Source organism: Mus pahari, chromosome 1 (assembly GCF_900095145.1).
Source record: "Mus pahari chromosome 1, PAHARI_EIJ_v1.1, whole genome shotgun sequence".
In the NCBI taxonomy this organism is placed as follows: domain Eukaryota; kingdom Metazoa; phylum Chordata; class Mammalia; order Rodentia; family Muridae; genus Mus; species Mus pahari.
In genome coordinates, this window is record NC_034590.1 from 113914742 (window position 1) to 113932650 (window position 17909).

General features: G+C 52.0%; 1 protein-coding gene across 3 annotated transcripts in view; it reads right to left on the reverse strand.

Moving 5' to 3' along the window:
* Window positions 1-17909, reverse strand: part of Ano1 (anoctamin 1) — a 148977-nt gene that overhangs the window by 16636 nt on the left and 114432 nt on the right. For 2 of the 3 annotated variants that reach the window (XM_021191183.2, XM_029543960.1), the window contains 9 exons: window positions 16410-16421; window positions 15781-15852; window positions 11846-11920; window positions 8664-8865; window positions 8377-8488; window positions 7894-7951; window positions 5939-6039; window positions 5271-5416; window positions 887-1039 (listed from right to left, as the gene is read on the reverse strand). In XM_021191183.2, coding sequence (XP_021046842.1) covers window positions 887-1039; window positions 5271-5416; window positions 5939-6039; window positions 7894-7951; window positions 8377-8488; window positions 8664-8865; window positions 11846-11920; window positions 15781-15852; window positions 16410-16421 — 931 coding nt within the window. Of the gene's footprint in view, window positions 1-886; window positions 1040-5270; window positions 5417-5938; window positions 6040-7893; window positions 7952-8376; window positions 8489-8663; window positions 8866-11845; window positions 11921-12825; window positions 12904-15780; window positions 15853-16409; window positions 16422-17909 lie in introns of all 3 variants that reach the window. The other variant, XM_029543971.1, reaches the window with a different exon arrangement.

The following is a 17909-nucleotide window of genomic DNA, read 5'->3' on the forward strand; positions in this document are numbered from 1 at the left end:
ATGAGTCACCATGTGGTTGCTGGGATTTGAACTCTGGACCTTCGGAAGAGCAGTCGGGTGCTCTTACCCACTGAGCCATCTCACCAGCCCTCTTTTAAGGTTTAAGTGTGTGTGTGTGTGTGTGTGTGTGTGTGTGTGTGTGTGTAGATATCCTTGCGAGCCAGAAAGCGGCATTGGATCCCCTGGAGTGGGAGACTGTTAGATGGAGTTAGGTCTTCTGTAAGAACAGTGAATATGCCTAACTGCTGCACACTCTCTCCAGCCCCAGCTACTCTCTCTCTCTCTCTCTCTCTCTCTCTCTCTCTCTCTCTCTCTCTCGAGCACTGAGTGCACTTGCTGAGCAGCTAATGCTCTGTCTCCGTTGCTCTGTCTTTTAACTCTAGGGCTACCCCAGTGATGGAGGATGGGGTGTTCAGAATAAGCATAGAGAAAAATGTCCCCTTATGTGTGTCTGATGCACCCCAGGAGAGCCATTACAAATTTACTTAAAACATGACTTTTGGTGTGTGTATGTGGTGTGGTGTGTGTGTGTGTGTGTGTGTGTGTGTGTGTGTGTGATTTTTTTGTAACTCTGTTGTGTTGCTCTGGAACATGAACTTTGTGGATGACAATGTCATGTCACAACACCCCAAGATTATTGAACATGCCTGGGAGACCTACATCAGTGGATGGCCAAGACAGGCAGACAACTGACAAATAGTCCCATATGTCATTGGTAGCTGACACATCTTGGAGGTTGGGGGACTAGTGGGGCACACTTAAGATCTTGCACCACTTGGAAAGGTGGTGGGAAGGCCCTGGTAGGGAAAAGTCTAGAGCCCATTATCTTCTCAAGAGTAGCAGCCCCCTGCCCATGTGCTCTGAGCCCATCTCCCAGCTCACTTACCGATGTCTTTGGCTCTGATGGCTACTGGCCTCCGTAGCTCGGTGACAAACTTTTTGGCATCCAGGCGGATCTCAATGATGTTGTTTAGCAGGGCGAAGAGTGGAGCCAGAGGGAAGGATGCAACAAACAGGGTGACAAAGCCGAACTGGATGACTGCAGGGAGAGCACACAGTGTCAGCAGTGCAGCCACGTGGCGCCCTGCACACCGTCAGCAGTGCAGCGGTGCATCACCTTGCACACCACAGAGAGCCCTACAACTCTGCATGATTCAGACCAGGGCTGCCTGGTACCCTGCCTCAAAGGAGCCCACCTCCATGGACCTGCCTGCCTCCAGAGAGAGCCACTATCATCTTGGACAGTGCCCAGGTCGCAGGAACTGGAGACAGAAGTCTCTGTATCTGGAATTCAACATGGCTGGCTTTGAACTTGTGACAACTCTCCTGCCCCAGCTTCCCAAGTATGGCACTGTACCATCATGTCTGGATTATTTATTTATTGTGTGTCTGTGCATGTATGTGCACATTTGCATGGGTGTACATGTGTGCATGGGGACCAGAAGACACTGTAAATGCTGGTCTTCAGGTGGCAACTCCCCTCTTTCTATGTCTTTTTCTTTTTAAGTAGACTCTCTCACTGGGACTGGGACTCATATTGGCCTAGACTGACTGTCCAGGGAGCTCTAGGGACCCTCCTGCTTTTCCCTCCTCAGTGCTAGGATTACAAGCACACCACCACCCTTGGCTTGTTACAAGGGTTCTGGGAACTGAATCTATGTCTGCATGTTTGCGCAGAAAGCACTTCATGTACTGAGGCATCTTGCCAGCTCTACACTGTGTAATTTTTATGCTTGTTTATAAATGTGCTCTGGTCATGTTCACCCTGGCATGACTCCTGGGTTACATGCATGCTTGAAGTTCACAGGTCCAATCTTATGACATCTCTGCTCATGGGCAGATCCAAGTGGGTGCATGGCCTGGCCTGGCCCAGCCCCTCCCTGTGCCCAAATCTCCCTAGGGTCAGGAAGGCCTGCTCCCATAACTGTCTCAAGAGCCCCTCCTTTCCTCTTCCATCAGGCCTAGGAGAGTAGGAGGACATGTCTTCTGGGACTGTCTCAGCCTTCTGTCCCCAGGCTTCATGTTGCTGTTCACCAGCTCTGGGCTTCTTCAGCCCTAGAAGCCGAAGTCGACTTGATTTGAAACAGGTCAGGAAAAGGTCACCAGAGGGACGAGAGTCAGAGAGCTGGTCCAGGGGCTGTATAGCGGGACCTGGTCCAAGGGCTGCTCTGTGCCAGGGGGTAAACAAGGAAGCTACAGAATGCCACCCTGTGCTCAAATGCCTGAGTATGGCCATTGTTAGCAAGGTAAGCAGGGCAGGAGGCTGTGGGAACTGTCTCCCAGACGTTTTGGTGAACTCTCTTTGGCCCTAAAGTACAGGCAGCAAGATGGGATGCCTCTGCTGAGGACTGGAGGTGTTGGGGGTGTGTGTGGAGGTTATGATGAAGCAGGACCAGCCATGTGCCATGGTTATGTGCGTGAGGCTCAGGCTCAAGCTTGCTGCTGTAGGTGGACTTTCCCACTTAAAAAAAAAAAATTGCAGAGGCTGGTGAGATGGCTCAGAGGTTAAGAGTGCTGACTGCTCTTCCAGAAGTCCGAGTTCAAATCCCAGCAACCACATGGTGGCTCCCAACCATCTGTAACGAAATCTGCTGCTCTCTTCTGGAGTGTCTGAAGACAGCTACAGTGCACTTACATATAATAAATAAATAAATATTTTAAAAAATTTTGACACAAGGTCTCATGTAGCCCGGGTTGGCTTCCAGTTTACTATGCAGCCTAACGTGACCTTGACCTTCTGATGGGCCCCTCTCTGCTTCTCAAGTGCTGGGACTGCAGTACAGGTCTGCACTACATGCCTGGTTTATGCTGGGGATTGAACCCAGGGCCTTGTACATGCTAGGCAAGCACTCTACCAAAGGAACTATAGTCCTAGCCTTGGTTTCTCCACTCGGAGTGATGTCAACTGCCCCATTCATCATGAAGGGGATGAGAAGAGAAAACGGAGGGGAAATGGGAGGGAAGAATTCTGGAGCTGAAGCTGGTGTGGGATATCCTTCCATCCATAGCTGTGAGCCCCCGTGCTAGCCTTAGATTTCCTGGAGGACAAGATGGCAGCTGATGAGAGAGAGAGAAAGAGAGAGAGAGAGAGAGAGAGAGAGAGAGAGAGAGAGAGAGAGAGAGAGAGAGAGAGAGAGAGAGAGAGAGAGCGCCAGGCGAGGAGTGCACCCTGGTGCTGGGCTGGGGTAAGCTACTTGACATATAACAGACCTTTGTCCCAGAGATCTCCTTATTCCTAAGCCCTGGAGGCTCATGGGAGCCTGAGGTGAGAATTCAGTAGTAAGATAACTGACCTCATTCTCAGTCAACTACAGGGTGCTTCTCGGTGGTTTCCCAGAGCCTCCTCAGAGAGCAGAGGCCTGACTTTGGGGAGACCAGTACCCAGACTCTACTGGTCATGGCTCTGGGGATGAACAGGAAAAGAAAGGAGCCTGGAGTCCTGTTTGCTCCCCACCCCCATACTCTCCTGAAGTTTGGGGTGAGATGATCCCTGCTGGGAGCACAAACGAGAGTGGCTGGGAGGTGTTTATGGGGGCAGAACGCTCTGGCCACCGTGCTGCAGCCTGGAGGTCATCATTGTCCTCTATGCCAAGGCTGAGGAGCGCTGTGGCCACCAGGCCTGCCTTGCTTTTCAGCACTGTGGATAATGCAGAGTCCAGAGCAGCTCCTCCCCAGCCAGGATCTGATACTGCGTGCTTGAGTCCTGTCCATGGAGGCCATGCCAGTCTAAGCCCCCTCTGCTTGAGTCTTCCTGTTTGTGCTCGCTCATCCAAATGTTCAGTGACCATGCACTGAGCATCTACTGTATACTCGGGCATGCATTGAGTGTCTGCTGTATACTTGGGCCCATTCTAGGGTAGGGGTACAGCAGTCAAGAGTGAGAAGGAAAGGTCTTTCCCCTCCGCAGGGCTCCATCCTTCTGTGAGACAGACAGAAAAGAGGGGGAAGGGCAACTTATGATGTCAGCTGGATTTAAAATGGGGCCAGAGGAGGAGTTGGGTCCTAGGCATGGGGAAGGACTAACTTTTTTAGCCACTGTGGTCAGAGAAAACTTTTATTGGGGGACACTCAGAGTCTCCCAATAAAAGGAAGGAAGGAAGAAGAGAGAGGATCCATGCAGGTGTTTGAGGGAGAGCATTCCACTAGAGGTACCATAAAGGCAGAGGCCTCACGGTAGGCCTGAGCTACATGCTTACAGAACAATGTGGAGTTCAGTGGGAGGACAGCATAGAGACCGAATGGGCTGCATAGGCCGCACAGGCCGCACAGGCCGCACCCGGCTTTCCCCATTGCTCAGCATCCGTCCATGCGGGGACACTGGCTGTTAATGAGGCGTATCCAGGCCTCCCTAAGAGGACTGGCTTCATGTTAGGGTCCCAGCAAGCCCAAGTAGAGACAAGTATCTTGGTGATCAGGAAGAAGAGAGAAGTCACAGGCCCAAAGAAGGAGTCTAAAGGTGGCTATGGTACCCCAAATGCTGGGGGCCTCCAATGGAGCTGGTATTGCTGTTGAGGGAAGTAGAGGGAGGAGGAGTTGTTGCTTGGCCTTGTGTGTCACACTGTGTGGCAGGTGACCCACGTGGGGCCTGTCCTGGGCCTTTGGAAGGGTGAGTTTGGAAGAAAAGGGACAGTGTTTATAGTCCGGAGGAGGAACAGAACCTAGAGCCAAGAGTCGAGGCCAGGCATCTCCTGCTCCTGCCTCTGCCTGACACCCGTGAAAGGGTGAGGGGCACTGGGGGTCAGGTCATGGGCATCCCAGCCCACAGCCCTTTCCCTAGTTCTAACCTGGTAGCCTGCTTCCTGTGTGAAGGTCAGAGGTCAACTTCCCGTATCATTCCATTTTATTTTTTTGGCCCTCATCTCTTACTGGCTTGTCCCTCATCAGGCAGGCTGGGCTAGGCTGGCTGGCTCCTGAGCCCCAAGGATCCTCTTGTCTGCCTCCTCCATGCTGGGATTACAAGCACACACCACCATATCTTTTTTTTTTGTTTTTAATGTGGATTCAGGGATTGAACTTAAATTCTAGAGCTGATAAGGTAATTTACTAACTGAGCCATCTCCCTAGATTGGTTTCCCCTTTTCTGTTTTTTTTTTTGAGACTGGGTCTCACTATGTAGCCCAGGCTGGCCTCAAACGCAAGAGCATCCTGCTTCAGCCTCCAAGTTCTGGGATCACAGGCAGGCATCCATCACTGTGCCAAGATCCATAGTCTTTGTCCGATCTGCATCCCCCATGCCCGGTGCCCACCGCCCTGACCAGGATACTACTCACTCATTTCCATGTACTCGGGTGTGAGGCCGGCGAAGGGTTCGAGGTTGAAGTCCACCTCATAGCGCTGCTTCCGCTTCACGTACTCCTCACGGTCCGAGGGGCTCTGCCTGCGCAGCTTCAGGTAGCGGATGAACTTTTTCATCTTCCTGCAGGGGGCGCTGTGTCAGTAGGCAGCCAGGGGTGGGGGCTGCACTCACCGCCCCTCTGAGTTACACTGGTCTGTCTGCTCTAAGCCTGAACCACCGTTAGTGTCCTGAAAGAGGCATCTTTTTTTAAATTGTTGTTTTGTTTTGAGCCAGGGTCTTACTATTAGCCCTGGCTGGTCTTGAATTTACTATGTAGAACAGGTTGGCTTCAAACTTACAGAGATCTACCATTCTCTTCTTCCCTAATGCTAATTAACCCCTGGCTAGATACTCTGCCATGCAGGAGCCAGCATGCAGCTAGGCTGTGTGGCCCCCTGAAGGTGGGACTCCATGTCTCCTTGTCTACAACAGGGCAACTTTTGCTTCATGTCCCCTCCCCATCTTTCTCACCTCCTGGTTTCTGATGTCTCCTATCCCCAATGGGGCTGACGCCTCACCTGTCATAGAGGCTACTTCTAGAGTCCACTCAAGCCCTCCGCCCCCCCCCCCACAATGTCCCCACCCGTAGGGGGCACCACTCACGGGATGCCGATCTCGAAGAGATTGTTCTGGATTAGCTGCTTGCCCAGCATGATGATGCTCAACTGGATGCAGAGCTCCATGAGGCAGCCGCCGGGGGCACACTGTGGGGAAGAGGGCCAGTTAAGTCTGGTCTGGCTCTGGGGGAGGGGGTGGGGTGCGGGGAGGCTAGCCCTCAACTTGTGGGGTGACTCATGGTCTCTTAAAAGTTAGGTTCGGGGTTAGGGAGATGGTAGATGGGTAAGAGCACTTGCTTGCAAACATGAGTATCTAAGTCTGAATCCCAAGCCAAGTGTGGTTGCATGTTATCTCAGCAGTGGGGTCGGGGCAGAGGCAAGAGGACACAAAGATCTCTCGGCGTAGTCATCCTAGCTGTAATAGTGAGCTGCCAATTCAGTGAGAGGCCCTACCACAAGGCATCAGGAGCAGAGTGGTAGAGGAAGACACCTGGCATTCTCCTCTAGCCACCTCAAATGCACATTATCTGCATGTGTGCTTGTGCATATGTGTGCACACATGTCCTCGCACACTCACGCATGCGTGCACACCCCCCACACACACCCACGGATACCCACTCGCACATTCTGGAGGTGGTTCACATCAGCACCTTCTGAAACCTTGAGAATAAGACCTAATTTTGGGAAGAAGTCATTGCCCTGCTTCAGTGACTAGTGTCCTTAGGAGAACACAAAGATCCAGAGAGGGAGACAGCATCTGGAGTGATGCAGAGAGGGCCACCAAGAAGCCAGGCATGGTGGCACACACCTATAATCCCAGCGCTGTAGAAGCGGAGGTAGGAGGAGCAGGAATTCAAAGTCAAACTCAGTAATCTTGGTTCCAAGCCAAGCTAAGCTATGTCAGACCTCGTCTCGAAGAAAAGAATAGGGTAGTGTTGGCTCAGCCAGTGAAGTGCTCGCCTCACAAGCATAAGAGGATGCTATGCATGGAGCAGAGCACATGTTACAGACTTTCTGTAAACCCCACACCTGCAGAGGATGCCCTGCGGTGCCAGGGGTCGGATAACTGAAGCAGACTACCCTTCCACTACTGAGTCATTCCGTGTGCAGGCACAACACACTCACACGCATGTGACAAGCACATGCGCATGCATGCATGTGGAGGGCAGAGGTCAATCTTAGGAGTCAGTCATTCCTCAGAAGCCAGGAAGCTTTTTTAATTCAATTTTACTTTTTTACAGTTTTATTTTACCTATATGAGTGTTTTTGCTTGCATGTGTGTCTGTGTACCATGTATGTAAGTGCCTGGTGCCCATGGAAGTATAAAAAAGGGCATCAGATGCCCCAGGACTGGAGTTATAGATAGCTACAGTGTAGGTGCTAGGAATCAAACCTGGGTCCTCTGCAAGAGTAGCAAGTACCCTAACCACTGAGCCATCTCTCCAGCCCCCAGGCCTGGCCTGAGTTCAATCTGGAGAACCATGAGGTGGAAGGAGAGAACTGACTTCTGCACCTTGTCCTCTGGCTGTCACACATGTGCTGCGGCACACACACCACAGGTAAGTAACTGCACTCAAAATAAGATTAAAAAGGGGGCTGGAGATATGGCTGCGGTAGGAAGAGCATTTAAATGTTCTTGCAAAGGATCTGGCTTCCCAGTATCTGTGTCAGTCGGCTCTTAACCAGCTGTAACTCCGGTTCCAGGGGATCTGATGCTTTCTGATCTCTGCAGGCACCTGAACATATCGGATGCACATAGCCCTTGCTGCTTTGACTTCTGCGCCATGATGCGCTGCACCCTAGAGTGGTAGGCTGAAGTCAACCCTTTCTCCCTGAGGATGCTTTTGTCGGGGTGTCAATCACAGTGACAGGGAAGAAACTATGACATTTATAGATCTATGTGGATGTGTGAAGTTGCAAGGAAGTTTTCCCCCTGTGGTGCAGAAGCCCAGAGGACAGGAAGCTAAGCAGAAGGCTGCTGGGAAGGGGGTGATGTGTTACCTCCTCCATCCGGAAAGAGTGGAAGATGTACACGTAGTCGCCGGGCCGACCAACAAACCTGGGAGAGTTGGGCAATGGTTAAGGAGGAGCTGGGCTCAGCCCCCAGGAGCTGCCACCCAAAGGACCTGAGCTTCTCTGGACCCAGTCTGAGCCACCAGGATTTTAAACAGGCTCCCTCCTTTCCCAGTGGATCTTCAGTATATACACCTCTGTGCCACCCGGCCTGCTGAGGGGACTATCAGAGGTTGCTGTCTGGCTGCTGTCTGGGGTCTATTGACAAAGGTCCTCACTGCCTGGGGTCTATATCACTGTGCTTTGTTGACCCAGCCCTCCCCAGAGCATCATGGGGCTGTGGAAGCTGCACTTCCTGTTTTCCCTGGTCTATGGGAGTCTCCCACCTTCAAGAGGGACAAGGTAGGACAGAGCCTTCTACCCGAGTGAGGAGGAGGAGGAGGCAAGGAGCCAGGGTGGAGGAGTTCCTACCGGCCTTTGAAGAAGGCGACATAGAAGATGGGAGTGTAAGAGTTCACGAACTTGAGCAGGAAGGCCTTGAAGGTCAGCCTCTCCTCAAAGCTCTTCTCTGTCTTTGGGACCTCTGGGGAGAGACATACGGTGCTGACTGTGCCAGCTGCTAGCCATTCACAGCCGGGCCAGGCCAGGCCAGGGGGAGCTGGGACTGGCCACAGTTCGGTGACCAGGCTGCCTGCCTCAAGGCTGGCCCTGCCCCAGGCCTATGCTGCTGCCTATGCTGTCCAGCAAGTGGCACTCACCAATCTTGGTGAGCCACCTGGCAATGCAGCCGTAAACTTCATCCAGCAGAATGATGACCACGAGGTTGATGATGACAGCGGTGGCCGTGACTGTAACCCGGATGTTGGACCGCACAGACGGGGAGGAGTTCATGGCCAAGGCTGCAGCTGTGGAGATTCTATATATGATAACTCCGAGGACGATTGCAAATGTCACTGCGATCTGCAGGGCAGGCGTAGACATGCTCAGTGGGAATGCTAGGGGTGGTTTGGGGGAAGGCGAAGAGCTCCCGTGAACCTGCCCGTCTGCTCCTAACCCCCAATTTTCCCCGAGTCAGAACTAAAGCTGGAATTACTGGAGTCGCCCGCCCGATGCCAGGCGCTCAGCAGGAGTCAGCCCGCAGAACAAGAATAAAAAGTGGGAAGACTCCCAGGATCAGAGAGGTCGTGTGGCTGGGTCAGGGCACCCAGCTCTGGGACGGGCTTCACCAGCTGGTCCTTCCAAGCCTATTTACAATCCTTCCTTACTGTCCCCTATGTAGAGCCCAGGACACTGTAGCCACAACCCCAGTGGCTGTTCTGGTAGGCGATAGAGCAGACTGCCTGCTGTGGATGCTTCTTGTCCAACCTGGGGCAGCTAAGATTGCAGATGTCTTAGTGTACAGGGCTGAGCCAGGCGCCCTCACCATGGTCAGGCAGATGGTCAGGCATCCTGCAGGTTTGCTGGGGCATGGCCAGAGTCCCTATCCCACAGATTTCTTACAGCTACCTTCCAGCTCTTCCATGACAGCAGGTCCAAAGCTAGCCAGACCCATCTCAGGCTACAACATTCCATGGAACTCAGACTGCTGGTGCCTGAGAGATGGGTGGGAAGCTGGTGACAGGTTTGTTCCACCTGCTACAGTCGTCTGCCTGGGTTCCTTTTCCCTTTGGCACAGGTCCATGGGTAAGACCCAGTCTCTGCCCAGCCCAAGGGTGTGGACACCCCACCCTAGAGCTTGCTGGGCGAGGGTGGGCATGTGTGAGGCTCGAAAAGCAAAGCACAGCTGGGCTTTAGCCACTTGTATGTAGGTTTTGGCTGCTCTGGGCAGGCGCTGGCCCTTAGGCCCCTGAGTCCTGGATGAAGGGGAGGCCTTGTCCTTGCTGGCATGGTCACTCATGGCTCCTGGCACTGCTGCTCCCTGCTGCCCACTCAGGGGACATGGACTTTGGAATTTCTTCAGAAGACTTGCCCTGCACTCTATGGGCCAGGCCTTTCCAGACATCTGTTAGTGACTAAACAGAGAAACACCCTGCTGGGAAGCCATCTGTAGCCCCCACTATGCCCTGTAAGCACAAGGCATGGATACCACGCCTTGAGCTGTGCCAGGCACTGAGGTTTTCCTCGGAACACCCCTCAGGCCTGCCAAGAGGCCGCTCCTGGCCATAAGGACGTCTCTTGTGCCAGCATGCAGAGGTGGGGAAGGCTCTGGGTCTGTGGTGACTCAGCAGAGGCAGCCCTCCACCCTCCTCCTCTGAGGGAGCCACAAGCCATGTGCCCTGCGCCTCTGGCTGGCCATGCGCACTGACGTCTTCAGGCTTAGCACATGTGCGGCATCAGCATCTGTGCCTGGATGGAACTCTGGCGTCAGGGATGAAGCTGCATCTCCATCAGCCATGAACCTGTATCTCTTGTGACAGGACCCTTAAAAAGAGACAGCCAGCTGGTTTCCTACCTGTGTCTGTCTACCCTGGCTTCACTCACCCACCTCTGCTAGCTCACCCTATAGTCCTTATTAAGGCAGGGGAGGTAGGCAGGGGAAAGGGTTCTGACCAATGGGATACGTTGTGGGAGGGTCTTCTGAGGAAGCCCCCGTCACAGACAGGTAGCTTCTGCTGCTCATCTTTTGCCTTATTCTAAGCTTTCCCCCTTCTTACCTGGAATGCAGAAGTGATGTTGAAGGAGGAGTAGCTATAAGGTGATCAGGATGAGTGAGCAGAAGTCCAGAGACGCCAGTGCCTCTGGTCACACTAGGCCCTAGGCTACCCACCCTCTTCCTAAACCATCACTGGTCCTTTTGCTAGGAGCAGCTGAACTGTGGGGCTGTTGGAGTCACTGGGTCCCCAAGCTTTGCCCTTCACTGACTCAGGGCTGGGGGTGTCATTCTCTGGTTATGCCTCAGCACACAAGGGAACATACCACCCTCAAAATGAGGCTGAGCATGTGTCTGTAGTCCCAGCTACTGGAGAGGTCAAGGTTCATGAAGCTTAGGAAGAGCATGGGCAGCACAGGCTTCGTCAAACTGAATCAGAGCAAATGAGTGTGAGCCTGGCTTCCTGTGAGTTCCTGGCTTCTCCAAGAAAAGGTGGGTGAAGCTGAGGCCCACCCTGCCAAGGAAACCCAGCCTGACTCCATCTCATATGGGATGAGGGGCCCCTGAGGCAGATGAAGAAGAAATAAGCTGCTAGCTGTGCCCCTTCTGACTTGGCCTTCCAAGGAACAGCCTTTAGATCTGTTTCCTCAACAGCAGCATTGTGGAGTCAGGACTGGCTAGCTGTGAGGACTGAATGGATCATTCCCTGGAAAGCCCTTGGGGCAGGTGGCTGATGGGCATCTTGGGCTGAGAGATTAGGTGGCTGTGCCAGGATTTCATCAGAACCTCCCAGACTAGACAAAAGGTGACAAGTGGCCCATGCCATGTGAAGGTTAAGACAGGTACAGGTGGTTTGAGGAAGAGGCCTGGTGGGGCCAAAGGGAATGAGAGGCTCTTAAGAACCATGAGGCGTTTGCTGGGTCGTTAGAATCAGCTTAGAGCCACCTGTCCGGTTCTTCCTCTTTTTCTTAGATTTTGAGACAGCCTCACCATGTAGCTCAGGCTGGCCTTGAACTTGTAGCAATCATCCTGTTTCAGCCTCTTGAGTGCTAGGATTACAGAGTACACTGCCCTGCCTGGCCATCTTGTGCAATCTTGTTACTGGTTTCCTCTAAGAATTGTCAGCTTGGTTTTGAGGGCACTGAGATCCCAGTGTGAGGCATGTCCTACTTAGGGAGAACCATGTGTCACTTTATTCAGATCACATACCCCAGGACCACCACAAAACCCATCCTATCCCATCTTAGGGATGGAAGAGGGGTATTCCTCACCCCCTCTCTGTCTCATTGCGTCCCAAGATGAGTGCAGGGCACCTCTGATTCCAAGCCCCTCCAACCTTCTAGAACTTACCATGAAGATGATGGAGACAAGATTGGTGAAATAGGCTGGGAATCGGTCCCTCCAGGTCAGCTTCACCTTGTCAGTCTGCAACATGAAACCATCTGCTCACTCACTGGGAACCACCCTAGTGGGTGGACAGGAGTGTGCACAAAAAACTCAGAGAAACTTCCAGAAGGTGCTGAGCAAACATGACGGCGCAGTGCGAGGAGAAGCACACAGGGCCTAGTCCCCCGTGAACAGGGTCACACGGTGACAGAGAAGGGAGAGGTTTCAGGGCTAGGTTTCCTCTTTGCATGGGCATGGCATTGCCTACTGCTCCGTAAGAACTGGGTGGCCTGAGAGGGAGCGGGCCACATCTGAGACACTCTCTTTCTCTGCAACCTCCTGTCCAAGGCTCCAGGTCCTAAGCTGTTGGGCCATTTGTCTGGGTGCAGACCATAATAGCTATTTCTCCCTTTGCTGAGCAGGTCAGAACAAGTAGCTAGCACTACATGTTAGAACTCAGAGCACTGTAAGGCCATGTTGACCTGGGGTCACAGCTCACAGAGGCTCTCTTGGGCCCTGAGCTGTCTGGCCTGGAGGGACCTTGGGGAGCCGTTGGTCGCTAGCCTGGGTAGTTTCAAGTGTGTGTGGGAGGGGCTTTCAAAGACAAAACCGCACTTGAGCCCAGCATGCTGGCACTGATGTCATATGGGAGGCCACTCATTCCAGAGGTGTCTGCATGCTCACAAAGAAACAAGAAGCAATCGTGGACACTCGTGACAAGCATGTCTCCAGAACCCCACATGAAGCTGCCTTACTCCCTGTGGATCCCTGAGAGCCATGCAGTGACATCGCAACACGTGGCAGGCCGCAGGTGGGAGGTGGGGAGGGGACACAGATGGGAACGTTCGGAGAACACACCACAGAGGTGGCCAGGGACAGACATGGTGGCCAAGAAGGCCTGCAAACAGTGTCAAGCCTTGAGTTGCCCTCAAACAGAGAAGTACCAATTTCACCCCTGCCATGGCTGTCCTAACCCTCTGCTTCCATTTGTTGGTCGGTTCTTCTGGAACATTCCGGCGCTTCTGAGGGTGGGTGGGGAAAGAAAGCACTGGGTGGCAGAATGAGGGCAGGGTATTGCTGATCTTGGATGCGAGTCTAGGCAACGGCTCACTCTCTCTGTGAGCACCATTTGCCAAGGCTGACCTAGGCTCTTGGCATTTTAAACAAGTTAACACACAACAGAGTCTCAATTCAAGGTCAGGGCAAGGAGAACTACAAGTTTCCAGAATAAAGAATCCAGCATACAGTCCCTATAGGTTCCTTCAGCAACATGATTTCGATGGTTTAGAGCTTGGGGAACATGGGTCTGTCCCCACTACCACCCTGAGACAATAGAAAGGGAGCCACACCCAGAAACACAGGTTGGCATGGCAATCAGTGATTGATCTGTTTTAATAAACCACTTTCATGGGACTGGACTGGAGCTTAGTTGGCAGAATGGATCCCAGCCCTACACAAACACGCGGTGGTGTCATATCCCTGGAATCCCAGCACTCTGGAAGATGGAGGCAGGAGGATTAGAAATTCAAGGTCATCTTCAGTTACATAGCTAGTTGGAAGCCAGTGTGGGCTATATAACCATGGGCTAGCAAGAAGGCTCAGCTGGTAAACGTGCCAGGCTGGTAAATGGCCAAGCCAGATGACTTGTTTTCAGTACTTCAGGACCCACACTATGGAAAGAGAGAACAGACTTCCTAAGGCTGTCTTCTGATCGCTACACATACGCTGTTTCATAGACATTCGAATAGATGTAATTTTAAAAAGGAATAAAACCACATGAAGTAATGTTGTTCCATAACTGGGGAAAGTCAATGCAAAGCTGCCATTGAGAGCCACACGAAACAAGAGAGAGAATGTGGTTCTATGAACCCAATTGGCTCAGGGCCGCCATTCTCCTGGAAGTCTGCAAAAACCCCCAAACCCCAAAACTCAAAACCCAAACAAAGCAAAACAGAACAAAACTAACCAACAAACAAAAAGAAAAAGAAAAAGAAAAAGAAAGAAGAAAAGCACACCCTCCTAATATCTTTGTGACTCTCTCATGATTCAAGAGCTGGGGTTGAAACGGAGGCAGGGTGAGGCCGCCAGCTCTCTGGAGTTGCTTGCTGCAATGGGGGTGGTACATGGGGGCTGCAAACCTCTGTGGCTTTAGGAATGATTAGACTCTTCTCTGTATTCATTCCACTCTGAGATCTGTGACCAGAAAGCCACTAAGCCCACAGTACTGGGGGGGCTCAGGCTGACTCTTGAGATTTCTCCACAAAGGCTTAGGGCCAGGGAGATGCCCTGGTGACACGACTCACTTGGGGAGGCCACCAGGTTGTATACAGAGGGAACTACCCGGCTGATATGTCAAGTCATACAGATGGCTTCTGGCTGGTCTAACCCATGGGATACACATGGCCTACCACAGCTATAGATGTGACCCAGCATAAAATTGTAAACTTCAAACATGAATATTATTTTTGCCACTTATTTTTGCAATTCGAATGTAAGGCTGTCTCAGCTCTATAGATGACAATGTTGTGCCTCAGTGTCAGAACTCCAGACACACCTGAGAGTGACCCAATTGCTTATATGGTTTTATTCTTTTTGAGACATGGTCTCAGCATCTAGCCCTGGTTGTTCTAGAACTCACTTGTAGACCAGGCTGGCAGAGGTCTGCCTACCTTTGCCTCCCGAGTACTGGGATTAAAGGTGTGTGCACCAGCACATCTGGCCATGATGACTGTACACCACCACATCTGGCCGTGTTTACTTTTTTTCACTCTTGAGTCCTGCTCAATCCCTTTGGGGTATTCTTGGAGATGTACCCCCTTCCTGGTTACAAAACTAGAGCCCTGTACCTTCCTGCCTCAAGCCTCTGCTGTACCCACCTCTGTGCAAGTGTAAAGACCATACCCAGAGGCTGCTAGGTACCATAAGCTCTGTACACGGGACATGATAACAAACAAGTAAGAAGAGCCCAGGGTTTGTCTTGTTACTCTAGAGGCTGAAGGGGCAAGGGTATCAAGAAAACCATGAGCCTGGAAAAGCATCGTCTAACTGCCCAGTACTGCCCAGTACCAACATGACCCAGCAGCCTGGAGGTCCGGCCTGTCCCCCTCATGTGAAAACCATTAATAACGAACAGGTCAATGCTTTTAGAGGTATGCAGCGAGAATGTGTGCTACACATACAAGCTGCCAGTCAGAACAAAAGGCTTGGGGCAGTTTATCAGAAAAAGGCAGAGGCCCGAAGCACATCATTACACCCACATTTTCTCCCTGTCCTATGTCCTAGACTCTAGGACATGGAGAAATAAGAAGCTCACAGACCCAGATCTACAAATGCTCCTAATTCATTCTTCAACACAGAACACAGGTTGCACGGGTTGGGGCAGAGCCTTCCCAGCAACCAGATCTAGTATGACATGTTTGCTGAAGTTGAGGTCACTTTCAGGATACATCAGGGGACAGTCTAGAGCAGAGCTGGGCCAAGTCTGTGCCTTTGGTCCAATCTGGCCCCGGGCCCGTTTTTGTAAATAAAGTTTTATGGGAACACAGTCTCGCATATTTGTTTATCTTTTATCAATAGCCCTGTTCACACTATAGTGTCAAAGCTGAGTAGCTGTGGTGTAGGCTTACACAGCTTAAATATTTACAATCTGAGCTAAGCCGCAGTCTGCAGAGAGCACACAGTATTTGTTGACACCTGTCTATACCCGGGAACATATAGTTTTTGCTGACTCCTGCTCATATCTGATAAATGTATAATGTTTACTGATTCCTCATCATACCTGATAAGCAATAGTGTTTGCTGACCCCCGGTCATACCTCAGACATATAATGTTTGCTGACCCCTGATCACACTAAGGCACCCAGCATCTCACTGTGGGAAGTAATGAGCAGAGCCCGTACCTCTTTGTTTCTGGATTCTTTTCTCAGCGACTTCTCTAAGACTCTGGCTTCATATTCTGCTCTGGGATGATCCTGAGAAAGACAGCAAGTCAAGAAAGAATGTATTTAGTGTTGAGTCCCTCCACACAAGTTCATGTATTTGCCTTTGGGACCCTGGGGACCAGTTCACAGCTGGCTGTCATATTTCCAACATTGAACTCTCTGAACTTGGCCTGAATCTCAGCCCTGGACTCCCCCTCTCCCTAGGAACCCCAGCTCAATGGAATGGCCAGAGGGTCTGGCTTCTGTGTCCTCCTGCATAGGATCTTGGCTATGTCAGGCTTCAATGAACACCCAGCTGTGAACTGACCCTCTGGAACATTCTGTAGAGTAGCCACGGGAGTCAAAAGAGACGTAGCGAAAGGCAGCAAGCGCAGGCAGCTGGAGGTGCCAGGCCTCAGGGAGCCGAGAGGAATTCAGCAGAAGGTGCTGGAAGGAAAGAACAGATCAGGTGAGACCAGGAGAAAGCAGAGCCCAGGTGAGAGCCATGAGGAGCTGTCTGGTGGAAAGACAGGAGCGTGTGTGCGAAGGTCCCTCTCCCCAGAGACAGGCTAGAGGAAGGCAGAGTGACCAAAAAAATAATTCCAAACCTTGACAGCTTCCTGCGGGGAACCGGGAATAAAGACAAAAACAGAAAGAAGCATTACTGAGGTTGTTTGTCTGTAGAACCAGGATGGTGGCAATGTCCAGCGGAACAGGGGTCTGGATGCTTGCCATTTCCAGATGCCAGTTGTGCAACTTCCCACAATTCTCAGCTCATTGGAGAAACACACAGAACAATGACCTGGTTTCCTTCTGCATGCAACCAACCTGGTGTTCAGATCACTGGGTGGGAGTAGAGGCAGCCTCTTCACCTGAGGCCACACACCCCACCAGGACAGTGCTCGGCCATGGGACATGAGTAGCTTACTTTGGGGGATTTGCTCAGGCCCACTGAGGTTGTATGCCTGGTAGCCTCAGGGACACCTCTCAGAGATCAAGCCCTAGGGACCTTAGGGTGGTGGGGTCAAGATGGGGGAGTGGTGAGTTGTTCCCTTCAGCTTTCAGGACACCTTGGAAATGTGTCCACCAGGACAATAAGACCCAGCTGGTGTTTCTTCTTTTAGAATTATCAACAAGGAAACAGCAACCAAGGAGAGGGGCCACCTGGGGGTCAGTGGGCCCACTCAGGCCAGAGCTCCCCCTGCACTGGGTACAGAGTACTGGTCATTTGTGAAATGGACTCACTGCAGAAGAGGACAGACACTGTTACGTGGGTGGGTGGCAGGTGAAGCCCGGTTGTGGCTAAGCAAGTAACTCTCTGGGAAGCTTTCTGTGTCCTGGGCACAGATATGCCCAGCAGAGACCGCCCCAGTCTGGTCAAGTGAGGCTTTACGGGGCAGTAAAGGGCACTGGGAACAGAGATGTTAACCAATACACTGCAGGTCACACAGCAGTGGTGGTATCAGATCAAATGAAGTCAAGAACTGTGGTCCCAGAGCTCTGGCTTATAACCATAACCTGACTGCCAAGCAGGGAGCATGGAACAGCATGGCTTCAGCATGGAGCGGAAGCCACCATCAGCTCTTTGAAGGGTGCATGTGGCCAAGAGTGACCAGCAGACTGGGGGCTCAGGAGGGTGTGAGCTACGTGAGTTTTATAAGGGTTTTTAAGTGGGGCTTAGTAGCAGCACCTGTCTACTGTGGTTCAAGCTCCAGAGAGCGGGAGGGAGGGAGGAAGGGGGAGGGAGAGGGAAGGGGGAAAGGAGAGACAGACTTGTAACACATCAAAAACGGGGTCTCACTTAAAAACGGAAAGCATGAAGGGGCATTGGCAACGTAGCTAAGATGGGACAGCGTTTGCCTGCACAAGGCTGTGGGTTAGATCCCTAGCATTGAATAAATCAGATGTGGCAGTGCACACCTGCCATCCCAGCCCTCCAGACATAGAGCCTGGAAGGTTGGGAGTTCAAGGTTATCCTTGATTATGCAGCAAGTTAGAGGCAGCCTCAGCTACAGTCTCAAAGGGGGTGGGGTGGGGTGGGGCACTAAGTGTGCCTCAGCCCTGTAATCCCAGCTCCTGGGAGGCTGGCTCCTGAAGACTGTACTGTA